We start from the raw sequence: 26373 nt of genomic DNA, 5'->3' as shown, positions 1-26373 counted from the left end.
GTGAGATCGTGAGGACCAAGCAGGCTCACCTCTCGCATTAACGGTAAGAGAAAATGGTGGGTCGCGAAGGTCAGCTGGCATGGGTCGTGAAGGTCGGCCGGCATGGGTTGCAAAGGTCGGCCGGGTTGGGTCCCAATGGTTGGCCAGTTGGTAAAAATGGGTCCCCGGAAAAAAGTTTGAAGAACACTGGGCTAGACAGCTGGTTTGTGATGCAGAACAAGGCCAGCAGTGCGGGTGCAATTCCCGTGCCAGCTTACCCGGACAGGCGCCGGAATGTGGCGATGAGGGGCTTTTCACAGTAACTTCATACTTTTGACAATAAAAGGTTATTATTATTATTAACTCCTCTCTCTCTCGGCAGCCACAGTGCCAGGTCCCCTTTGTTAAATACCACAAGTGAACCGCGCTGGTACCACTTCCACCTGGTGGTGGTGGAGCATCGCAGAGGCCGGTAGAATACTGGGCCAAACCCAGTAATTATATCATCATCAATGCAAATGCAGGTTTTGCACAACGACACCAATGCGGACGTGGAGCACATTCACACCACCATCGAATAGCAGGAGCTTGGCTTAGTGCCTGGTACCAAACTCGATTTTCGGCCAATGCCCGATTCACTGCGTCGCGAAGCGGAGAATCCACCCCACGTGTCTTCTTCACAACAGCACCACTCCCCAGTGATTGTAATTTCACCAAGCTCCTCTCTCCCTTCCAGCTATTACTGGAAGGTTTCTTATATCCTCAAAAGTGAAGACAGAAGCTAAACATTTCATCAGCCATTTCCTTATTATCTCCCACTGACTCCCCATTGTCACTCTCTGGAGAGCCAAGACTCACTCACTCTTTTCCTGTTGAAATGTCTCAGTGTTTTACACATGCTATTCCTCTGGCCTTCGCTATTGCCACTTTTTAATCAAATAATTGATTGTGGTAAAATATGAACCGCTAGCTTCCAGATGGTGCAGTCCCTGTCAATAATGAATGAGTCTGGATTTGGTTCAGTCTGAGACGATGGCACCTCTATAGCAAGGTCTCTAAAACCCCCCCTAGTGGAATATTACTCAACGTGGCTTTGAACCACCTCCTCTGCTGCAGTTCAGCGGCAAAACAACAGCAGAGGCAATGGATGCTCTCAGCTCTTTTCGCCGCTGTTGAAGCATCTCCTTCCCTTCCTTTTCGCAGTGAAAGGTGTTGAGGATGAGACCGCCGGGCGGTATCTTGGTGTCTGTTTTCCTGTTCGCCGCCGAGCTGGTCGCAGCCCTGTACCTGAGCAGCACTTACAGCTCTGCTGGGGACAGGATCTGGCAGGGGCTCACCCTGGTCTTCGTGCTGGTGCCATCGATCCTGGTGCAGTTCACTCTCACCTTCGTCCACCGGGATGTGAGCAGGGATAGACCCCTGGTGCTGTTCCTTCACCTCTTACAGCTGGGACCATTCGTCAGGTAGGGCAGGCTTCCCGGTTACTGCTGGTCGGATTCCGTGATGTGCCTGGGAGCTGGATGAGGAACCTCCCGGGGGAAATGCCTGTGACTGGGGTGTATTTGCCCGGGAACAAGCCTTCTCGGTGCCTAGGGTGTCTCAGTGGTGAACAGGGAGTGGGAAGATGGGTTCAGGTTAAAACAGAATCGGTTGTTGTGATCTCCACACCGCTTTAACCCACAGTGTTACGAATTTGATTTTATCTTCAGAATGGGAAAGAAATAAAGGCTATTGTGTTGATAGGTCGGAATCCAGAGCTATTTTATTGAGACTGCGCTCAGCTAACAGCTCAGCACTCTCATTTCCAATTGTTTCTGATTCTGTCAGATAACATCATGGATTTCAAGAGCAGGGCAGATAATGTAAACACCACAGGCGGATGGAAGGTCTGTTTATAATAGAGGAAATGTTTGTAAAAAGGAGGGGGGATCGTCTTTGTCCTGTTCCTGTACATAACAGAATGTATGTCAAGCACTTGGTGAACTCAGAATAGCTGCCTTGTGGGATACAAGGCGGGGTGAGTATTGTACACAGATACGTGCGCACACTGGACATTTCAGTGAGGCTGAGAAGCTTGGAGGACCATTCATCAACTCTGCACCAACATTATCGTGATTTGCAGGCGAGAGTCTGGGCGTGGGCTCATTCCTGCGCATTGAAGTTCGCATTAAACCATTTTAGGAAGAAAATCACCTGCGGGGCTAAAGTATTTGAACAGTAAAATCACCGTTGGTGAAACACTGTCCACCCTCCATCACTGCAATCCGAGCCGGTTAGCCGGAAACTGTAACCAGAACATCTTGTACACGATGTGCTACAGTCTGCACAGTGATCAGGTTCGAAAGTCATCTATTCATCGCCACTCTGAAACTCGGCACAGGAAACCGATCTTTCCCTATGCAATCAATCGCCCAGCGTGGCCCTGGAATTGAGAAGCTGTTGCATACTGCGGGAGATACACAGCTTTGCTCACCCCCCCCCCCCCCCCCCCCCAGCCACCACACACACAGCTTTCCAGGAATCACCAGCCACAATGGAATCCAAACAGCAAGGCCCTTGGCAGGAATTAATAGCTAAACGTGATCCAAACAATATCTCAAGGAAAGTCTGCTTATTAAAAAAACAAACATGTTATTATTAAACAATAGGCATTGCCAGAAAGGGCTGCGCAAGATGTGGGGTGGGCGACGCGCCGAAATTAAGCAGCACTGCAAAATCGTGATATTTCATGTAGCCATCCTTGAAATATTTCTGATGGAGCAACATTTGGTGCGGGATCTGGCAGTGTTAAGCTGCGCTGTGCTGGGCTGTGTTGCGCGGGCAGCCATCACTGCATGTTTATCCTGGCGTGTCTAATCCTCCAGCTCCTCTCCGTCTCTTGTTTCCTATCTCACTGAGCTGCCTGTGCTGGAATGGATATTGATGCTCCTGATTAAACTTTCACGGCAGCAATACATCGTGGCTGCCGATGATGCCGAGGAGATGGTGCGAGTTGTGTTTAACCATATCGAGAAAACACTGATGAGTTGCTGGCCATGTCGAACCCTTTTCTCTCGGCTAAATAATGTATTTCAAAGGATCATTCGCTAATTGAGCTATTCGGTGGCGTGGCATAACTAATCATACCGCAGACAAATTAATTCGATTGCAATATCCAATAATATATTAACTATTGTATAATCTGGACTACTTCCCATAATGCATTTCAAATCACACTTTGTTGCGAATTCTCCTTTTGGAACCAATATGCCCTCCATTATTTTGTATTCATTCAATGGATGTGGGTTTCGCTGGCAAGGCCAGTATTCATTGCCCATTCTTAATTTCCCTTGAAAAGTTGGTGGTGAGCTGCCATCTTGAACCACTGCAGTCCATGTGGTATACGTACACCCACTGTGCTGTTAGGGAGGGAGTTCCAGGATTTTGACCCAGAGGCAGTGAAGGAAGTGAAGGAAGGGCGACATATTTCCAAGTCAGGATGGTACGTGACTTGGAGGGGAACTTCTTGGGTGGTGATGTTTCCATGTAACTGCTGCCCTTGAACTTCTAGATGGTGGTGGTCATGGGTTTGGAAGGTGCTGCCTAAGGAGCCTTGGTAAGTTCCTATAGTGCATCTTGTAGGTGATACACATGCTGCCACTGTGTGTCGGTGGTGGAGGGCATGATTGTTTGTGGAAGGGGTGCCAATCAAGCGGGCTGCTTTGTTCTGGGAGGTGCCAAGCTTCTTGAGTGTTGTTGGAGCTGCACTCATCCAGGCAAGGGGGGAGTATTCCATTACACTCCTGACTTGTGCCTTGTAGATGGTGGACAGGCTTTGCGGAGTCAGGAGGCGAGTTACTCACCAGAGAATTCTGAGCTTCTTATCTTACTTTGTAGCCACATTATTTATATGGCTAGTCCAGTTGAGTTTCTGGTCAATGGATGTTGATAGCGGAGGTGGTTGGGGGGGGGGGGGGGTGGATTCAGCGATGGTAATGCCATTAAATGTCAAGGGAAGATGGTTGGATTCACTTGCTGAAGATGGTCAATGCCTGGCAATTGTATGGCATGAATGTAACTTGCCACTTGTCAGCCCAAACCTGAATTTTGTCCATGCCTTGCTGCATTTGCAAGTGGACTGCTTCAGTGACTGAAGAGTTGCCAGTGGCACTGAACATAGTGAAATCATTAGTAAACATTCCCACTTCTGACCTTATGATCAAAGGGAGATCATGGATGAAGCAGCTGGAGATGGTTCGGCCTAGGACACTACCCTGAGAAATTCCTGCAGTCATGTCCTGGAGCTGAGATGATTGACCTCCAACCACCTCAACCACCTTCCTTTGTGCCAAGTATGACTCCAACCAGTGGAGAGTTTTCCCCCTGATTCTCATTGACTCCACTTTTGCTCGGGCTCCTTGATGCCATACTCGGTCAAATGCTGCCTTGATGTCAAGGGCAGTCTCCCTCACTTCACTCTGGCATTCGGCTCTTTTGTCCATGTTTGAATCAAGGCTGTAATGAGGTCAGGAGCTGAATGGCCCTGGAGGAACCCAAACTGAGCGTCCGTTAGCAGGTTATTTCGAAGCAAGTGCCACTTGTTTGCATTGTCGACCCTTTCCATCACTTTATTTCTGATCGAGAGTAGACTGATGGGGCAGTAATTGGCTGGATTGGATTTGGCCAGTTTCTTGTGTACAGGACACACCTGAGAAATTTTCCACATTGCCAGGTAGATGCCAGTGTTGTAGCTGTAGTGGAACAGCTTGGCTAGGGGTGCAGCCAGTTCTGCAGCACAAGTCTTCAGTACTATTGCTGGAATATTGTCAGGTCCCATAGCCTTTGCAGTATCCAGTGCCTTCAGCTGCTTCTTGATATCATGTGGAGTAAATCAAATTGGCTCAAGACTGACATCTGTGATGCTGGGGACCTCCGGAGGAGGCCGAGATGGATCATCCATTCGGCACTTCTGGCTGAAAATTGTTGCAAATGCATCAGCCTTGTCTTTTGCACTAATGTGCTGGGCTCCTCCATAATTGAGGATGGGATATTTGTGCAGCCTCCTTCTCAAGTGAGTTGTTTAATTGTCCACTACCTTTCGTGGCTGGATGTGGCAGGACTGCAGAGCTTAGATCTGATGCATTTGTTGTGGGACGTCGTAGCTCTATCACTTGCTGCTTATGCTATTTGACAATCAAGTAGTCCTGTGTTGTAAATTCACCAGGTTGGCACCTCATTTTTAGATATGCCTGGTGTTGCTCCTGGCACACCCTCCTGCACTCTTCATTCAAGAGAAATGCAGGGGGAGGCCTACAATTAAAATTCTCATCTAAATTCAAGTATCACTTGAAGCATTTATTTGCCAACAAAGAAAAACATTGAAAGGTCAAGAGCAGTGCAGGATAAGGAAGATGCAGTAATTCAGGCCGGAATTCTCCGGCCGTTCACTGGCTATGGCATTCTTTGAGCTCACCAGTAGCACACTCCCACCTGCGGGTTTCCTGGTGGCATGGGGTGGCTTCAATGGGAATTCCAATTGATGGCAGCAGGAGCAGAGAACCCGTCGCCAGAAAACAACGCGCCACCTTCCCAAAAGACTGAGGGCTTGGAAGCCAAAGAGTCCCGCCCCCAGTCTTTTGGGAACAAGACCTCACCATCATCAATCGTGAGTGCGTGCTCGCAGATTGGAATTTCAGGTTAACTCCAATGTATCAACCATAAGGTGACTTTCTAGTGGCAAAAGGGGGAATGTTTCTATTGGAAAGCACTGACAATAAGGACTGAACAAGCAATTAATGATGAAGTATGTGGCTAGTGAATTCAAAAATGTTTGTGAAAGAATTGTGTAATCATGGGTTATTTTGATGAACCTGAGCCAATGTTTTGTCATTAATCTGCATTGGTAACAGTAGTTAAATTTTATTACAGTATCTGAGCTGTAATTTAGTGTTTTTTTTCCTTGTTTATACCATAGATAGAAGTTGCAGCAACAATTGAATCCATGGCTCATCCTCTGAGTGTTTCTTGTGATGAATGGAGGATTTTTGGAAAAATTAATTATAAATGTATTGGGCAATTTAAGGGGTAAAATCCTGGGGTTGGAGTGTGATTGACTGCAGTGGTCCTGTTTTTTTTAAAGGATTCTGTTTTGCAGGTCCCGGGAGTTTTTAGCAGCCAGAAGTGAAAGCACGGTAGCATTGTGGATAGCACAATCGCTTCACAACTCCAGGGTCCCAGGTTCGATTCCGGCTTGGGTCACTGTCTGTGCGGAGTCTGCACATCCTCTCCGTGTGTGCGTGGGTTTCCTCCGGGTGCTCCGGTTTCCTCCCACATTCACAAAGGTGTGCAGGTTAGGTGGATTGGCCATGATAAATTGCCCTTAGTGTCCAATATTGTCCTTAGTGTTGGGTGGGGTTACTGGGTTATGGGGATAGGGTGAAGGTGTTGACCTTGGGTAGGGTGCTGTTTCCAAAGAGCCGGTGCAGACTCGATGGGCCGAATGGCCTCCTTCTGCACTGTAAATTCTATGAAATCTATAGATTTCTATTAAATCTATGATAGAGAAATATGTTTTTCAGTCTGGACTAATGGACTATGATTTGTCTGGAGGCAGTCCCTGGAGAGTTAATGTGCTTTCAGTCCATGAAAGGTTCATTTGTTTTGTCAGCTTGGGGAGATTATGTCGGTGCTGGGTGGAGCTAAGGGAGAGAGACATTTTGAAAAAGCTTTTGGAGAGAAGAGTTGAAGTCTGACCTGACAACTCTTGTCTTTTTAGACCACAAGCAAAGGCAGGTTTCCCTCCCAGTAGGATAGTTAAAAAAATTGGAATAATATTTTAAAGCAGAGCAGTCTCGTCTGAAGACAAAGGAAGAAGCTTGAACAACCCAGTTGAAGCAGCAATTTGGAGGTATTCAACCAGAGTGTGCAGGGGCTCTAACCGGGGCTCAAATCTGTTCTGTAAAGCAAGTATTACTCTATGCCCTGCTGATTTTAAACTGGATTGAGAGCTGCACATTTTTCTTCCTATTGTTTAATAGGAAATTGAGTAGTAGCATTCAGGGGTAAGGGCTGTTAAGGGCTGTTCATTTTGGGTGTGAAATTAAAGAGTATAATATTGTATTCATAACAACATTTTGTTTTAAAAACACCCAAGCCCTATTTTTTCATGCAATCACTCCTGGAGCGAATAATTCTTTCCTCACAGTCTTACAAAATAAACTAAAATATTGGGGTTTTGGTCCAGTATCCTAGCCACTGTTGGGTTCTGGTCTGGGAATGTTATATTCTCTACTCCCCTAAACTCTCTCTGAAGTCTCTTTTTATAGCCCTAACTTTGATTCAAAAGCCAAGTTTTATCAGTCCAGTCATTGACTTACATCTATCATCTTATTGCTCAATTATACGGTTGTCCCAAGCGCCTTGTTTGCTCAAGGTTTGGCCTTCAGACCTTCTCAAATAACTTGTTTTGATTGTTTCAATGCCTGCTGATTTTCCTGCCAAAGGTATTTTTTAGAGAGATTGAAGGGATGATTACCTTGTTCATATGGGGAGGGAAGGTGGCCAGAATTAAAAAGGTGCTACTACAGAGAGGAAGGCAGGCAGGGGGTTTGCGTCTTCCGAACCTGATGTATTATTACTGGGCGGCGAATGTGGAGCTGGGTCAGAGGGGTTAACTCCCAATGAGTCAGAATGGAGGAGAGTTTGGGAAGGGGGTTGGGATTGAAGGTGCGAGCGACAGCGCCGCTCCCGACAGCCCTGGAGAAACACTCAGGGAGTCCGGTAATAATAGCTTCGTTGAGAATTCAGAGGCAGCTTCGACAGCAGTTCGGGTTGGGGGCAACGTCAAGGGAAATGCCGATTCGGGGGAACCATAGATTTGAGCCAGGGAAGTGGGATGGAAATTTTCGGAGATGGGAGGAGATGATAGGACACTAAAAGATTTGTTTTTTGGGGGTTGTTTTGCGGAATTGAAGGAGCTGGGAGAGAAGTATGGGCTGGAGCAGGGAGAAATATTTAGATACACGCCGGTTCGAGACTTCGCCAGAAAGGAGATACAGAGCTTCCCAGTGGAGCCGGCTTCCACATTGCTAGAGGAGGTGCTGACGACAGGGGCAGTGAGAAGGGGGTAGTATTGATGGTTTACGGGGCTATTTTAGAGGAGAAGCCGCCGCTAGAAGGGATCAAGGCAAAGTGGGAGGAAGAGTTGGGAGAGGGTATGAAGGAGGGGTTCTGGTATGAGGTGCTCCGGAGGGTGAACCCCCTCACCTCGTGTGGAAGGTTGGGGCTGATACAGCTGAAGGTGCTGTATAGAACACACCTTACAAGGGCGAGGATGAGCCTGGTTTTTGAGGGGGTAGAAGATGTATGTGAACATTGCGGGGTGGGGGTGGGGGGGGGGGGGGTGGGCACGCAAACCACGTTCATATGTTTTGGTCCTGTCCAAATCTGGAGGATTACTGGAAGCCGGTGTTTAGGGTAATCTCTAAAATGGTGCACGTGAAACTGGACCCAGGCCTTCGAGAGGCCATATTCAAGGTTCAGACCAGCCGGGTTTGGAAACGGGTGCGGAGGCAGATGTTGGAGCCTTTGCCTCGTTGATCGCCCAAAGGCGGATCCTGTTAGGGTGGAGATCAACCTCTCCACCCTGTGCCCTGGCGTGGCAGGGGGACCTACTGGAATTCTTGATGCTTGAAAAGGTCAAATTTGAATTGAGCAGAAGGATGGAGGGGTTCTACAATGCGTTGAGGAAGGCCACAGCGCATGTGCGGGTTCACGCCACTGTGCATGTCCTCGTTGACGCCAGTGCCACTGCGCATGCGCGGATCCCGCGGCGCACAGTTCATGCCGGGATGGGAGGCTGGAACGGCGTGAACCGCTCCAGCGCCATGCTGGCCCCCTGTAGGGGACAGAATCGGTACTCCCAGCGGCCTGTTCACACCGTCATGAAACGCGACTGCATTTCCGATGGCGTGGACATTCTGCCGGCGAATGGGAGAATCCCATCCGTGGTGTTCTTGATGGTCTAATTATTCTGGATAGAGGCTCTTCCTTATCCCATTCTGAACAAAGGCATCGGCCCTCCCCAATTTTCTTTATCACATTCCAATTAAGGAGATGGTGGTAAAGTGGTTATGTCACTGGATGAGTAGTTCAAGGCAAAGGCTCAAATCCCACCACAGCAGCTGGTGGAATTTTAATTCAATTAATAATTATGGAGCATTACATTAGACTCATATCAGAGAATCCCTACAGTACAGATTCGGCCCATCGAGTCTGCTCGGACACTGTGAAAGAGCACCCTACATAGGCCCACTCACTCGGCCTGTCCCCTTAATCCCACCTAACCTGCGCAGCTTTGGACACTAAAGGGAAATTTAGCATGGCCAATCCACCTGACCTGTGATGGAACCATCAATTCAGTGAACACGTGTAGTTGGATCTGAACAGAGGCTTTAATACACTTACAATAGAGCCAGCCTATTCGTCGCTGAACTTCAGATGAAATGGCAGGCTGGCTCTAAGGCACTGATCTTTATACATCGGTCCCAGGGAGAGGAGTCCTGGGCGGAGCCAAGAGAGGAGCCCAGTACAAACTCTCGTGTACTCCCAGAGCAACTCCCCCTGGTGGTCGGATAGTGCAACTGCACTTACAATGGGTAGATAATGAACATATATACATGGAGTGATTTTGGCAACTATATATAGTGTGAATCACATTCACCACATTCACCCCCTGTTTAAAAAATCAAGTCCGGTGGGGGCGATTGCTCAAAGAGTCAATCTGTCCGGTGGACGAATTGTCCGTTTTGATCTGCGGAGCACCGGGGTTGCAGCCTCTTGCGGTGGCTGGGCCGGCGTCGAGGTCTGGGGTATGGTTGCCGGCTCCGGGGTGAGTCTTGTCCGAGCCTCATACACCTCTTGGTCGAATGGAGACTGGGGGCGCGGGGGGCGGGCTGGTGCTGGCGCTCGGTACTGGTGAGGTGAGCTCGCAGAATCGGGGGCGCAAGGTGGCGGCCGCATAGGGAACAGGGAAAGGAGTTCCTCGGTGGGGGTAGATAGGGGGCTGGATCCAGCGGGTGACAGGTCCCGGAGAGATACTGTGTCCTGGCGACCGTCCGGGAACTCAACAAATGCGTACTGTGGGTTGGAATGAAGCAGGTGCACCTTTTCAACAATGGGGTCGGTCTTGTGCGCCCTGACGTGCTTCCTTAGGAGAACCGGGCCTGGCGTCCTTAGCCATGCCGGAAGTAAGACCCCTGTGGTAGTGCCCCTGGAAAAAATGAAGAGCCTCTCGCGGGGGGTTTGGTTGGTAGCTGTACACAGGAGGGATCTAATTGTGTGGAGCGCGTCAGGGAGGACTTCCTGCCATTGAGAAACTTGGAGCTTCCTGGATCTGAGGGTCAGTAGGACGGTCTTCCAGACCGTCGCGTTCTCCCTCTCCACCTGTCCGTTCCCCCTGGGGTTGTATCTGGTAGTCCTGCTCGAGGCGATGCCCTTGTCGAGCAGGTACTGACGCAGCTCGTCACTCATAAAGGACGCACCTCGGTCGCTGTGCACGTAGTTGGGGAAACCGAACAGGGTGAAGACACTATGCAGGGCCCTAATGACTGTGTGAGAGGTCATATCGGGGCATGGGATGGCGAAGGGGAATCAGGAGAACTCGTCAATAATGTTAAGGAAGTAAATGTTTTTGTTAGTGGAGGGGAGTGGCCCTTTGAAATCGATCGCAAGGCGTTCAAAGGGCCTAGAAGCCTTGACCAGGTGGGCCCTGTCTGGTCTATAGAAGTGCGGTTTGCACTCCGCACAGATCGGGCAGTCCCTGGTGACCGCTTTTACCTCCTCTTTGGAGAAAGGCAGGTTTCGGGCTCTGATGTAGTGGGCGAGCCGGGTGACCCCTGGGTGGCAGAGGTCATCGTGGATGTGGCTTTTAGGCGGCTGATTTACGTGCTGGCGCATGTCCCGCAGGATAGGGCATCTGAGGGCTCGTTGAGCTTCCCCGGTCGATATTTAATATCGTAATTGTAGGTGGAGAGTTCAACCCTCCATCGAAGAATTTTGTCATTTTTTATTTTGCCCCTTTGCGAGTTGTCGAACATGAAGGCGACCAACCGTTGGTCGGTAATGAGGGTGAACTTCCTACCTGCGAGGTAGTGCCTCCAGTGTCGGATAGCCTCCACGATGGCTTGTGCTTCCTTCTCGACTGAGGAGTGTCGGAGTTCTGAAGCGGATAGGGTACGGGAGAAAAATGCAACGGGCCGCCCTGCTTGGTTTAAAATGGCTGCTAGCGCTACCTCTGAGGCGTCGCTCTCAACCTGAAAAGGAGTGGATTCATCCACCGCCCGCATGGCTGGTTTGGCGATGTCCTCCTTGATGCAGCTGAAGGACTGACGCGCCTCAGCAGACAGGGGAAATAGTGTGGCCTTGAAGAGTGGGCGGGCTTTGTCCGCGTATTGGGGGACCCACTGGGCGTAGTACGAAAAGAGCCCCAAGCACCGTTTGAGGGCCTTGGGGCCATGGGGGAGGGGGAGTTCTAAGAGGGGGCGCATGCGGTCCGGGTCTGGGCCCAGGACTCCGTTCTCCACGACGTAGCCGAGGATGGCTAGTCTGTTTGTGCGGAACACGCATTTCTCCTTGTTATATGTAAGGTTTAATTTTTGGGCCGTCTGGAGAAAACGGTGGATGTTGGCATCGTGGTCCTGCTGGTCATGGCCGCAGATGGTAACATTATCCAGATACGGAAACGTGGCCTGCAGCCCATACTGGTCTACCATTCGGTCCATTGCTCGTTGGAACACCGAAACCCCGTTAGTGACGCCGAATGGAACCCGGAGGGAATGGAAGAGGCGGCCATCAGCCTCGAACGCTGTGTAGTGGCGGTCCTCCGGGCGGATTGGGAGCTGGTGGTATGCAGACTTCAGATCCACCGTGGAAAATACCCGATGTTGGGCGATCTGGTTTACCATGTCTGCAATTCTGGGGAGGGGATACGCGTCTAGGAGCGTAAAGCGATTGATGGTCTGGCTATAATCGACGGCCATGCGGAATTTTACCCCGGTCTTGACGACGACCACCTGAGCTCTCCAGTGACTGTTACCTCCAAGGCCTCTATGATCCCTCACTGAGCAGCCTTTGGACCTCCGTTCTGATAAATACCCTATCCTGCAGGCTATACCGCCTGCTGCGGGTGGCTACCGGTTTGCAATCCGGGGTGAGGTTGGCGAAGAGAGGAGGGGGGGCGATGCGCAGCGTGGCGAGGCTGCAGATAGTGAGTGGGGACAGGGGCCCGCCGAAGCTGAGGGTGAGACTCTTGAGGTTACATTGGAAATCCAAGCCTAAGAGGAGTGGCGCGCAGAGTCGGGCAAGACATACAGTTTACATTTGGAATAGCTAGCGCCTCGAATCGTTAGCGTTGCTGTAGTGCGGCCTTGGATTTGGATGGAATGGGAGCCCGAAGCGAGGGCGATAGTTTGGTTGACGGGATAAATAGGGAGGGAACAGCGTCTTGCCAGCTCTGGGTGTATGAAGCTCTCTGTGCTCCCGGAGTCAAAGAGGCATGACGTGTTGTACCCGTTGATCTAGACCTCCATCATCGAATTTCTCAGATGCTTGGGGCGAGATTGGTCGAAGGTGACTGCGTTGAGTTGTGGGCCGCGTGGTGGGGATTCGAATTCTTCCGATCGGGCGTCCTGTCGAGTAGATGCCGCTGCGTTCTGACCAGCTTGATGCAGGAACATTGCGCTGTGTTGCGGGCCATGTGGTGACTGCCCGGGGATGTCGTACTCCTCCGATGAGCTGTTTGAGTCTGGGGATGCAGCTAGGGCCCGTGGATCGCACGTGGGGGTGGTGATGAAGATGGCGTCCAAGATGGCGGCCCCCATGAATCGCACGTGGCCGGCCGCATGGTGGAGGTTTGCCAAGATGGCGGCCCCCATGGATCGCACGCGGCGGGAAGGGGCAGAGCCTGAGCATAGGCCGCAGCGTTTCGGGCCCCGCGGGCCTGCTGGTGCTGGGGGCGATGTTTTTGGACTGTTGGGGTGTTGAGGGCTGGGGCCCTTCTGCCGAGGCACACTCTAGCATAGTTGCCTTTCTTCCCACAGCTGCTGCAGGTCGCGGATTGGGCTGAGCAATGCTGCCGCGGGTGCTGGCTTTGTCCACAGAAGCGGCAGGCTGGAGCAGTTGAATAATTGGTTTGGGGAGCTAAATAGTGGCAGGCTGGAGTAGTTGAATAACTGGTTTGGCGAGCTGAGTAGCTGGCTGGGGGAGCTGAGTAATTAGTTGGAGCAGCTGGATAGCTTGAGTAGTTGAGTGGGACAGTAGGGCGACTGGCTGTGGCAGCGCGATAGCTGGGGTGCCTTGCGGCACAGGCTTGGGGGGTCCTCAGGTTGGGGGCCCATGCGGGGTTAGCGGGTCCGCGGGAAACAAGTTGTGGCTGCGGAAGGAAATTTCCATTGTGATAGCAGCCTCTACGGTAGTCTCTAAGCCCTGGGCCCCATTTTCTAATAGTCTCTGGCATACACAGCTAGATTGAAGGCCCGCTACAAAATCATCCCGCACAGCAAGCTCCCTATGTTCGGCCGCGGTTACGGCCTGGTAATTGCAGTCATTTGAGAGATTGGTCAACTCGCGTGCAAATTCAGCTAAAGTTTCAGTAGACCGTTGTCGGCGAGTCGTGAGCACATGGCGGGCAAAGACCTCGTTCATGGGCCTAATATACATTTTGTCCGAAATCGCCAGTGCTGCGGTGTAGGAACCGGCTGGATTTAGTTGTGTAGAAATTCTGCGGCTTACCCTCGCATGCAGTAGGCTGAGCTTTTGTTCCTCCGTAGTTTCAGCGGTGCTGATTTCGACCAGGTAGGCCTTAAAACATTTCAGCCAGTGGGAGAAGATTTCTTTCGCCTCTGCATCCTGCGGATCGAGTTCTAGACGTCCTGGTTTTAGAGCGGATTCATGCTTTACTTCGGCAGCTTCTTAAGTGTATTAAATTGATGGAACCATCAATTCAGCGAACACGTGTAGTTGGATCTGAACAGAGGCTTTAATACACTTACAATAGAGCCAGCCTATTCGTCGTTGAACTTCAGATGAAATGGCAGGCTGGCTCTAAGGCACTGATCTTTATACATCGGTCCCAGGGGGAGGAGTCCTGGGCGGAGCCAAGGGAGGAGCCCAGTACAAACTCTCGCGTACTCCCAGAGAGACTCCCCCTGGTGGTCGGATAGTGCAACTGCACTTACAATGGTTAGATGGGTAGATAACGAACATATATACATGGAGTGATATTGGCAACTATATATAGTGTGAATCACATTCACCACAACCTGCACATTTCTGGACTGTGGGAGGGAGCCCAGGAATCTGGAGGAAAACCACACAGACATGGGGAAAATGTGCAAAATGCAAACAGAAGGTCACCCAAGCACGGAATCGAACCTGGGTCCCTGGCGCTTTGAGGCAGCAAAGCTTCCATGCCACCCCATGTCATGCAGCTATCATCACCTGTTATAAAAACCCATCTGATTCACTCATTCCCTTTAGTGAAGGCAATCTGCCATTCTTACCTGGCCAAGATTCCAGACTTACTGTAGTATAGGTGACTCTTGGACTGCCCTCTAAAATGGCTTTGCCAGCCATTCAGTTCAAAGGCAATTAAAGATGGGCAAAAAAGACTGGCCTTGCTAGTGATGACCACATTCCATGAGTGAATACAGAGGAGCACTCACATTTTATTCTGAAAATTGTGACCATATACTGAAATTATTGAAAGAATTCATGATGGAGCAACTAAAATATTTATAACTGTTGGGACATTTTAAATTAATTCATGAGAACTAGATCTAAGTTATATAAGGGTAGTCGGTAATGTCCCTGCCTTTGGGCCGTATGCTCCGTATTCGAGCCCCATTGCAGGACTTGATGGACAAGGATGATGCATTCATAATGTGCCCAAACTGGTTGAGTAACAACTTCTAAATCCTTCCAATACATCTATGGCAGGCAGTAAGAGTGGGAGAGACCCCGGTCAGCTAGAACCTGCACAAGACAAAGACAAACCAGTGCAGTACCTTGCCAAGTATAACCATGGATCAACACATGGAAGTCCATGGTCACCAACCCCCTCAGGTCTGATACCTGAAAAGTGGGTGAGATCCAAACGATCTGGCACAAAAATCAGGCCCCAATAGTAGAGTCATTCTTCATTCAAAATCAATCAAACAATTTATATTAATGCTGTTGTAAAGTTGCAGATTGAATAATAGCAAATTAAAATAATGTCTAATGGGAAATGTAGTCATTGGGCTTCATATGAGAAACGGCATGAAGATTTACTAATAAACAACAAATGCATACCCAAGTTAATTTCTAATAATGTTTCTAGTTTCAAATTTTCTTAAGGCTCTTCATAATCCAAGATTGAATGACCTGAACGAATATCTATAAATGGGATGTGATTTATTGATCCTATATTTCCATTAGGGAGCTTCACCTGCAGAAAGCGTGGCCAGTGAATTGGTGCCATAACCGTGTAGATTTATCCTCAAACCATCAAATTATAGAACTAGCCCTATAGTTTCCACAATGCGACATTCACACACATGACTTAATTTAAAAAGTTAAAATCGCTTTTTCTTGGAGCTGGTTTAGCACAGTGGGCTAAATAGCTGACTTATAATGCAGAACAAGGCAGCAGCACGGGTTCAATTCCTGTACCGGCCTCCCCGAACAGGCGCCAGAATGTGGCGACTAGGGGCTTTTCACAGTAACATTGTTGAAGCCTACTTGTGACAATAAGCGATTATTATTATTATAGGTGGTGGCAGAGCAGTTAGCATTGCTGCCTCACAGCGCCAGGGACCTGAGTTCAATTCCGGCCTTGGGTGTCTGTGTGGAGTTTGCACGTTCTCCCATTGTCTGCGTGGGTGTTCTCCCGGTTCTCCGGTTTCCTCCCACAGTCCAAAGATGTGCCGGTTAGGTTGATTGGCCATGCTATATTGCCCTTCGTATCCAAAAGGTTAGGTGGGGTTACTGGGTTATGAGGAGAGTGTGGGGCTCTTTTAGAGGTTTGGTGCAGACTCGATGGGCCGAGTGGCCTCTTTCTGCACTGTGGGGAGTCTATGATACAGACATCAACTAAGCGCAGTAGAGTAAAATGGTTAAAAAAAACAATTTTAATGTAACAGGAAAGTGCACGGAGGCACCTGTCATGTTCATGAGTCAGTGGTCACGTTGTTCCCTATTTGTCAGCTAAAAATGTGTCTTATGGAGCACTTGGGGCAGCCTTCAGGGGCAGCATGCACAAAATGGAAAATGGATAAGGCATGTCACTGGTAAATGCTTGTAAAACTACTGCATCTCCAGCAGTATGGCAGGAATAAAAAGGCTTGTGACAGTCTACTGGAGGCACCTGTCTATTATAAAGAACCATTTAGTCAGCAAAGAAAAACCTTCAATATCAGAACTCAGTATCACAGTGGTTATTTAACAGCTGAGATTTGTACTGGCTACTTCCTGCCAGCCACAGAATTAATTAGAACAGAAATACCAAAACAAAATACTGCAGATTCTGGAAATCTGAAAATAAAACAAAAGTTCTGGAATACTCAGCGGTCTGGCAGCATGCAGGTGTGATGACCTTCAATCAGAAACCATTCATCTGTTTAGGTTATCTCGAAAATCCCGCCCGTTAACTCAGTCTCCGCAGGTCCTACCTGATCTGCTGAGTAATTTTAGTTTATTCTGATTAGAACATGATGCACTAATTTAACAAAACTTCACAATACCTCTTTTGTGCTCCTTTCTGTTTAATATCTTTAGGTGTCTTGAAGCATTGTGCATTTACCTAAATGTTGGGAGAGTTGAAGAACCTTACGTCAGCATCACCAGAAAGAAGCAGGTGCGACAAAATGGTTATTGTGAAGAAATTGAGAAGGAAGTGGGCCAAGCAGAAGGCAAAATGTTCACGCACAGAGCTGCTTTTAACAGGACTTCCGTGATCCAGGCTTTCATAGGCTCTGCACCACAACTTACCCTCCAGCTCTATGTTAGTGTAAAGCAACAGTTTGTAACACCAGGTAGAGGTACGTATTTTTATCACACTGGAATTACACGTTGATCTAAAGTTTCTTAACCCAATGGAACATCTTTGGGATCTGGGCTTGAATTAATCCATACTAATTGGATGAAGGTCTATTATTAGGTCACCATAATATTCAGGCATCAGCATTGCATCTGTTGAACCTTCTGCTACATTTTTCTTTTAATTTTTATTATAACATTAGAAACATTGTCAAATAATTATTTTGGTCGTCAGGGATAGCAACATCACTAATGTGTTCAATAGAACTAATACAGTTCATCTTTTATTATTTGTGTGACTGGAATAAGCTCCTTACAACAAAAAAGGAGTAATTTTTGCAAAATGACTGCAACAGATGCAAAATGAATGCAGTACCAGTAAGACTAGCCTGTTTGAAAGTCTGGATTGAGTCTGTAATTTTGTTCCTAATTGCCAATGACCATAATTTGAACTTTCCTGAAGGTTCCGAACCCACGCCTGCCGCTTTCCCACTAAGTGCTGATTATGCTGCAGGATGTGTGGGCTAAGTATATTCAAACAGTCGTCCAATCAATAATTTAAATGAATATTTGCTTTTGCATTTGACGCCTCTATGTGGTGGCTTGAGGCAATGCTGTAGATACTTCCAGTATAACGGAACAAAGGTTTGTTGATAACAAATAAATAAACTGGATACAGGCACCGAGTCACTAAACAGGTCTTCACTTTCTGGTTCCCAGGTTCTCACTGCCCAGCCTCTGCTGCCAAGGTCCTGCATCCTTTTCCCATTGGTCGGGGTTCACTTGCACGATAGGCCCCGATCAAGTTAAGTGGACCGTGAGGGCTCGCCCATAAAGGGTCATGCTGCCACATCCCTCCCCCCCCCCCCCCCCCCCTTAAGCCCCTCAATAACATATTTATAGAATAGGTTATATACAGTCAATGTGTACAATAAAAAGGAACGAGAAACACAAGGAGAGAGTCCATAAAAGATCATCAATGTCAATCTTCAGGGGATTTTCTGCATCTCGTAGACTGCCTTATGCCCCCAACTGACTCTTCCACCTCAGGTAGCATTGGTAGCGTCCGTGGGTGGGGGGGCATTCCCTTCTCCAGCTCCCTCCTGGGTCGTCGGCGGCGCCTCCACAGTACTCCTGGATTCTCTCTCTTCTGGCTCCATCAAGGGAGCACCTTTATGCGTGTTAATTGTTGCAGGCTTTCAAGAATCTTCATCCAGTTCTAACTGCAAATAGGCATGACTGAGATCAAGTTTGGTGTATGTGAGACCTTCACATAAAGGTCTTAAATTTGTGGAATTGGGTATTTGTCTACTTGTGCTGCCTGTTTATTGTAGTTTGTAGTCCCCACATATTCTAGCTGAGTGATCCAGTTTTAACACAGGGACAATGGGGACCACCTATTCAGAAGAGTGCATGGGTTTTATAATCCCCAGTTCTTCCAGGCATTTAAGTTTGGCTTCCATATTTTGTCATGAGGTGGAAGGGACAGGTCTCACCCTGAAGAATTTCGGCATGGAATCTGGGTTGACGTAATTCTTGGCCTTTACTCTTCGTAATTGACCCAACCAGTCCTGGAATACAGATTTATATTTGCATATATTTGCATAAGACACTCTGAAAGACATTATCCGATATTTTGACGATCTCCAATTAGTTCAACTTGATTTGGTGGAGCCATATCTTATCCCATGAGACTTGAGCAATGTCCCTTGATAATGAATGTATATAGCTGGCGTCCTGTTGCTGATACGGCACTGGTGTCGTGATTGTCCCCGAAATATTCAAAAGTTTCCCCTGTATATGTCGCCAACTTGTCTGTTGTGCTACTTAGGTTCAAAGATTGAACTCCTTCTCGGAAATATTTGAACGTTTGTTTGCCCACAACCATGACCCGGATGTCCACCTCCATCTTTAGTTGTCTTCCATTTACTGTGAGGACTATCTCAATTGGGGCTGTTTTACACACTTTCAGCATGTTTAATCTGTACATAGAACGTAGAACATACACGGCAGAAGGAGGCCATTCGGCCCGTCGAGTCCGCACCGACCCACTTAAGCTCCCACTTCCTCCTCGTAACCCAATAACCCTCCTAACCCCTTTTTTGGACACTAAGGCCAATTTAGCATGGCCAATCCACCTAACCTGCGCGTCTTTGGACTGTGGGAGGAAATCGGAGCACCTGGAGGAAACCCACGCAGACACTGGGAGAAACGTGCAGACTCCGCACAGACAGTGTCCTAGCGGGGAATCGAACCTGGGACCCTGGAGCTGTGAAGCCACAGTGCTAGCCATTTGTGCTACCGTGCTGACACGGAAGAACAGTTCAGGTTCTTCATTGGAGTCCCTCTCCATTTTGTTCATTGGAGTCATGACTTGTTTTTTTTTTAAATTTGATGCGCTCTACCTGGTAGGCAATGCACATGGAGAGGACCCTTCCTATTGCACCGAAAGCAAATAAACTCTCTTCAATGGTATGCTTCTTGGGGTGGTCACCCCCACATCAATAGCATTGATCATGACTTTTAGGCTGCTGACCAATTTTTTTCCCTGACTACAGACTACGATCCTGTTCCTGAGATTATGGCTGAACTTCCTCTGTGCCTAACATCTGGCTGCACGCCTTGCAGCTATACCACCCTTCAGCTGGTTTATCTCACCCTCTTGCATTCTTTGAAGAACTGACACGCCCCTCTTGGTGCGTTTGTTTGCCTGAGCTATTTCAATTGCCTTATCTAGGGAAATCTTTGTTTCAGCCAGGAGCTCCTTTTGCACATTTATGTTGTTAATATCGCATACTGAGCGGCCAAACTGCATATCGCTGAGCGCTGTGCCAAACTCACAATGTTCAGCCATCTGACGAAGTCTGGCAATGAAGGTGGAGATTGTCTCTCCTGGGTCCCTGACTGTTGAATTAAACTTGCCCGGCTGTAGTATGGTTGAGAGTCTGGGGTTGAAGTGCTCCTTCACAAGCATTGTCAATTGGTCAAACGATTTTGTGTCAGGAGCCTCAGTGGACGTCAAATTCCTTATGAGGTTATAGGTCTGGGGCCCACAAACGATAATAGAATAACTTTTTTTTATACTCCCCCGTGATTTTATTTGCTGTAAAAAAATAGTAGTGGAGCCACTCAATGCGCTGCTCCGGTCTTCGGCCCCCTGGTCAAATGGATCGAACTTCTCAATCCTGGGCATTTTTAGCTCGCTCTTTTATGATGCTGTCAATGCTGTTTGATTTCTCTGTTAGTTTTGAAGGCTTCTTCCCTCCCCCTTAAATTCTGAACTAATGAGAACTTGTGATAGATCCGGTTTACACTCGCCGCCAATCTGGTGGCATGAGGCAATACCGTTGAGATTTCCAGTATAACTGAACATAGAAACATAGAAAATAGGAGCAGGAGGAGGCCATTCGGCTCTTTGAGCCTGCTCCGCCATTCATCATGATCATAGCTGATTGTCCAACTCAATAGCCTAATCCTGCTTTCTCCCCATAACCCTTGATTCCATTCGCCTCAAATGCCATATCTAGCCGCTTCTTGAATGTACTCAACGTCTTCGCCTAACCACTTCCTGTGGTAATGAATTCCACAGGCTCACCACTCTTTAGGTGAAGAACGTCTCCTCACCTCTGTCCTAAATGGCCTACCCCAATTCCCCAGGGTACAAGGGTTTAATGGTAACAAGTAAAGGTAAACTATACACAGACACAGAGCCACTAAACAGGTCTTCACTCTCTGGTTCCTGGGTCCACACTGCCCAGGCCCCTGCTCCCAGGGTCCCACACTTTTCCCCCATTGGTCGGTGTTCGTGCACTCCTATGTGATAGGCCCAGAATCCTGAATGCTCTAATTTTGCAGGTTCAGTCACCTTTTCCTTCAAGCTTTCATAATAATAATCTTTATTAGTTTCACAAGGAGTCTTACATTAACATTGCAATGAAGTTACTGTGAAAATCCCCTAGTCGCCACACTCCGGCGCCTGTTCAGGTACACTGAAGGCGAATTCAGAAAGTCTAATTCACATAACAGCACGGCCTTTGGGACTCGTGGGAGGAAACTGGAGCACCCGGAGGAAACCCATTCAGACACGGGGCGAACGTGCAGCCTCCGCACAGACAGTGACCCAAGCCGGGAATCGAACCTGGGTCCCTGGCGCTGTGCAGCAACAGTGCTAACCACTGTGCTACTTAAAGATGTATCTGATCTCCAAGTGTTTCTGTTAATTTTTTATATTTATGTATTACCATTTAGTGCATCTTTCCTAACTTTATTCTTCACCCAATAATGTGTCATTTTTCTGCATTAACGTTTAGCTGACATCTATGTACTCTATCTATTAGTTATCCATCTGGCTTGTGTCTTTCTGAAGCCGCACGCAGCCTTCCTCACATTCCATATTTTGTGTTGCCTGACAATGTTGTACTCCCAGGCCCAGGATTATTATGGAGAAGAACAATTTTGATCTCTGAAGGATTCCACTATTTACATATCCAACTGGTCCAAAAAAACTCCGTTCACCATTCATTTCTGTTTTGTGAAATTTAAGCCGTTTTCAATCCATGTTGCCACAAGTTTCTAAAAATACCTAAGGGTGAATTTCCATAATCATTCTCCTAATTGTCCATGATAACTTACAAGGAAGGACTGGGGAAATGGGGATGCCGCTGTTCACTTGGTTAGCAAATTTTGTGACTGGGCTATACTTTAATGTATTAATACGAACACAGATTTTCATGACAAGTTTTGTTTTGTTTTAACGCTGCATTCTTACAAAAAGATACTATAAATCCTGTTTCATTTTCAGGAGTTCTAATGGTGATTTCTCTGCTTACTATTGTGTATGGAGCCTTGCGGTGCAATATCCTTGCAATCAAAATCAAGTATGATGAATATGAAGTGCAAGTGAAGCCTGCGGCCTACATCTGCATATTTCTATGGCGAGGCTTTGAGATTGCCACCAGAGTTGTTGTTTTAGTCCTGTTCAGCTCTGTGTTGCAGATATGGATCCTTCCTGTGGTTCTCTTGAACTTTTTTATATTTTCTCTCTATCCGTGGATATTATTCTGGAACAGTAAATCACCTTTCCCTGAGAACATAGAAAAAACATTTACCAGGGTAGGTACAACAATAGTATTGTGTTGCCTCACATTTCTTTATGCTGGTGTTAATATGTTCTGTTGGTCAGCAGTTCAACTCAAGCTAAATGATCCTGATTTGATTAATAAATCCCAGAATTGGTACAGACTAGCTGTGTACTATATGTTAAGATTCATTGAAAATGCTGTTCTTATTCTCTTATGGTACATCTACAAAACCGATGCCTATACTTACGTATGTGCCCCTTTGTTGGTAATGCAGTTGTTAATAGGGTATTGTATTGCAATATTTTTTATGCTTGTGTTTTACCAGTTCTGCCACCCATGTAAAAAGCTTTTCTCCTCCAGTATTTCTGAAGGATTATTAGCTTGCATCCGTTTTGTTTGTTTTATATGCTACTGTCGCAAATCTTCTGAACCCACAGAAAAGGCTGTCCTGGAATCAAGCAATGCCAATGACCATGAACAAGGGACTGAACCTACCACTAAATCGCAAAATTAGGGGAACCTTCAAAGTGCAATTCTCAAGGCACAAAGTTTTTTTTGTAGGCACACATTTTGATTCGATACAGTTCTCACTATAAGTTATAAGCTTGTCTTCAGATGAACTCGGCAGTTTATGATTCCAATGAAAGGTAGTTGTGTTGCAATGATTAAGGTTCCATCTCCTCTTAATTTCAGTGAGATTAGACAGTAGCCTTAATGGGCGCAGGTTTCCAACATGAAGCCTCACCTGCCCGAAAGACATAGTAAGAAATTATAGGTGTAATTTATGTGAATTTTTAAAACTTAATTAGCATTAACGAATGGAAATTAATCATTAATGTAGGCTTAGTTTGAGAATATGCACCCCCAATAGGTGAAAGCTACTGTATTACCAATCCTAAATAAAGTACCACTTCCAGTTGCTACTGTTAGCTCATTAGCTTTTTCTTGTTTTGATCATTGAATGTGCATAACTGAAGTAGAACTGGAGATGAACGGCAGAGTAGAAAAAAATCACTTCTCTCCACGCAGAGAGACAGTGGCATGATGGTATTGCTACTGGACTTGTAATTCAGACACCCAGTGTGATGCTCTGGAGGCCTGGATTCGAATCCCATCACAGCAGATCATGAAATTTGAATTCAATAAATATCTGGAATTAAAAGTCTTAACAAAACCATTGTTGTGAAAACCCATCAATTGCCCTTCAGGGAAGGAAATCTGCCATCCTTACCTGGTCTGGCCTACATGTGACTTCAGTTAAATTCCATTTGTTTAACTACGCTTAGGTCTCAACATCATCAATTTAATCAAGGTTTATTGTGGAATGCAGGCTTTATTTTCATTAGGGGTTGGTCTATTCTGCTGCATAGATTTTTAAACTGATTTGTATTTCTCTCATTTTAATTTTCCCAACTCCCCTTTTCTGAAGGAATTGATTCTCTTTCTGGGGTGTGGTTCCACAGGCAGGTTGACTTGTGAGCCTGTGAGAGTCAGCAGACTTTACAATGTGAAAGCTAAGCCCGATCTGATTTTCATCTATGCAATGCACATTCCCAGGAATAAAGCAGTGAATCATGGCCACAGAAAAGGAATGTACGATTTGTAAAACTTAGGCCTCAGATAGGCCTCGTGTTTCCTTGTTCTAGTGCCAATACTACATCAGGTGCTGACTGAGCGTCAAAGAACCAACTCCTCGCCTAGTCTTGCCCCTATCAATGACCTTCATGGGTGGCGGTAGGCTTAATTGTTATCCTCATCACAGAATTTGTTTGGGGAAAATCCATGACAATGCAGGGTTTACAGTCGATTGAAAGAGAAATGCTTAATGGACTGAATTGCCTTTTCAAATGTTAACACTATGTTCACGAATCACACACTAAAGTTGTCATAAATGAATGAATAGGAAATAGGAAACTTGCTGAATTGTTCACTGTAGATTTAGATGTAATAAACAGTCAATAGATATTTACCATTAAAGATAAATTAATTTGTGTACTTTCTTGACGAAGTCAGTCATTGTTATATTGTTCCTTGATAGCAAAGTAGAAGTGGAGTTTTTGAATCTCATATTGTGCTAAAACCTGTTTAGCATACTCAGTAAAATGTGAAAGCCTCATTATAAGATGTAAGTGCTAAAGGTGACAAAGTTCTTAAAAGCCAATTCAAGCAATGTCTAAAAAGTATCAAATGATTTCCCAGTATATGCTGGTCAGTAGGGCAAAAAAATGCAATGAATTGACTTGTGAATGGGTGGGATTTTCCAGCCACACAAAATGCCGTAGACATCAGCAGGACCGGAAAGTCCCGTTGGCGTCAATGGTAAGTTGGCTCTACCACCGGAAAACAAGCGGAGGGCAGAAAATCAGACCCTATGTATATTTCTTTGGGACATTTTACAAAAAATAATTAATCGTATCAAAGCTTAAGATTCTTCACTCAACTTGGGATTTCTGTGGTAAACTGTTTGATATCATAACAAATTTATCTGCTTTGTGAGAAAATGCTAAGTGCAAAACGACTAACATAGACGTCAGGAACACCGACAGTGTGAAAACCTAATAACCTGATCGTTAAAATTTTTTTTTAGAGTACCCAATTCATTTTTCCAATTAAGGGACAATTAAGGGACCACCTGCCCTGCACATCTTTGGGATTTGGGGGCGAAACCCATGCAAATACAAGGAGAATGTGCAAACTCCACATGGATAGTGACCCAGGGCCGAGATCGAACCTGGGACCTCGGCGCCTCCGTGCTGCCCATAACCTGATAGTTGAACTCTTGACAGGATATTTTCTTGGGTTCAACCGACCTGTTAGATAGGGTCCCTTGAACTGGATTTTAGAACTCAGATAGCTGGGTAAAATGACTTGAATCCTACCCTGCCTCTGCCACAAGGAAAAGCTGACACAAGCAGCCTTTCACTTGAGGTTAGGATTGTGCCAACAACTTAGAATAAATCACATGAATCAATTTTCAAAGGAAGAAGGTTTTGACATTTTGCACATTAATTCTAGTAATGCTGTAGATATCAGAAACGAATATTTATAAGTTTAAAGACCAGAATCTGTACTGGAATGGGTGCATACTTAGGCACCTTAACTGGGTGTTGATAGATGCATTTAGGAACAAATTCTTTAAAGACAGTGAGAAAATATACTATTTCAAAGATAAAAGCAGAATTTTGTAAATATTTGCAATGGAGAGAATAGACATGTATACAGAATTAAGTTTGTAAATATTAATATAAATTTTTAAAAAGGTACATTGGGTGGGATTCTCTGGCATCCCAGCCAAGTGTTTCTCGGCAGTGGGAGGCGGTGTGCTATTCGCTGGCAGCGGGAATCTCTGCTCCCACCACTGTCAATGGGAATTCCTATTGAAGCTATCCCATGCTGCTGGGAAACCTGATGGTGGGGATGCACTGCCGGCGATACCAGAGAATCCCGCTGCCATCGAACGGCCAGAGAATTCCGGCCAATGTGTTTCAAATGGAACTAAAGAAAGTTGATTCATTTTACAGATATTTGACAACTGTAGCTGTAATGTAAAATAAATGAATGTATTGAAAACAGCAATTTTGTGTGTTCTTTGTGTATATTTTATGTGTTCTTTGAGTATATTTTATGTAGAAATAATTTGGGTACTTTTTTAAAAAAAAAATTTTTATTGGAATTTTTAACAGAAAATATGACAACAAACAATGAAAAGCAACAATATAACCCCATAATAACTATAACACCCCCAAGACCGTATCAACGCATGTATCACATCCCCCCCAAACCCAGTAAACAACAAGAGAACTTAAAAATAAATTAAAATTAAATAAGCAAACATAGACATCGTCCCCCCCCCCCGTCCCCCCCTTCCCCCCTCTTCCCCCCTTCCCCCCCCCCTCTTCCCCCCCCCCCTCCCCCCCACCCCCCCGGGTTGCTGCAGCTACTGTCCCAGTACCCTAATGTTGAGCCAGAAAGTCGAGGAAAGGTTGCCACCGTCTAAAAAACCCTTGTACCGATCCTCTCAGGGCGAATTTGACCTTCTCTAGCTTAATGAAACCCGCCATGTCGTTGATCCAGGTCTCCACGCTTGGGGGTCTTGCATCCTTCCACTGTAGCAAGATCCTCCACCAGGCTACTAGGAACGCAAAGGCCAGCACACCGGCCTCTTTCGCCTCCTGCACCCCCGGCTCCACCCCAACGCCAAAAATCGCGAGTCCCCAGCCTGGCTTGACCCTGGATCCTACCACCCTCGTCACCGTCCTCG

General features: G+C 46.8%; 1 protein-coding gene across 1 annotated transcript; it reads left to right on the top strand.

The window, feature by feature from the left end:
* Nucleotides 1-1045: 1045 nt before the first annotated feature.
* Nucleotides 1046-25688, top strand: xk (X-linked Kx blood group (McLeod syndrome)). Its single transcript, XM_038802156.1, has 3 exons — nucleotides 1046-1442; nucleotides 16771-17033; nucleotides 21833-25688. Exons 1-3 carry the CDS (start codon nucleotides 1198-1200, stop codon nucleotides 22624-22626), a joined length of 1302 nt encoding a protein of 433 aa, XP_038658084.1. The 5' UTR covers nucleotides 1046-1197; the 3' UTR covers nucleotides 22627-25688.
* The last annotated feature ends 685 nt before the right edge of the window (nucleotides 25689-26373 follow it).

This window comes from Scyliorhinus canicula, chromosome 7 (genome assembly GCF_902713615.1).
Source record: "Scyliorhinus canicula chromosome 7, sScyCan1.1, whole genome shotgun sequence".
Classification (NCBI taxonomy): Eukaryota; Metazoa; Chordata; class Chondrichthyes; order Carcharhiniformes; family Scyliorhinidae; genus Scyliorhinus; species Scyliorhinus canicula.
The sequence above is the reverse complement of the archived record's forward strand: the minus strand, read 5'-3'. Positions and strand labels throughout refer to the sequence as shown.

Bases quoted from the DNA above. Each gene is read 5' to 3' on its own strand.
- xk (XM_038802156.1), top strand. From the start codon at position 1,198: ATGAGACCGCCGGGCGGTATCTTGGTGTCTGTTTTCCTGTTCGCCGCC. The intron at 1,443-16,770 runs GTAGGGCAGGCT...TAATATCTTTAG, and splicing joins CAGCTGGGACCATTCGTCAG to GTGTCTTGAAGCATTGTGCA. The intron at 17,034-21,832 runs GTACGTATTTTT...TTTCATTTTCAG, and splicing joins GTTTGTAACACCAGGTAGAG to GAGTTCTAATGGTGATTTCT.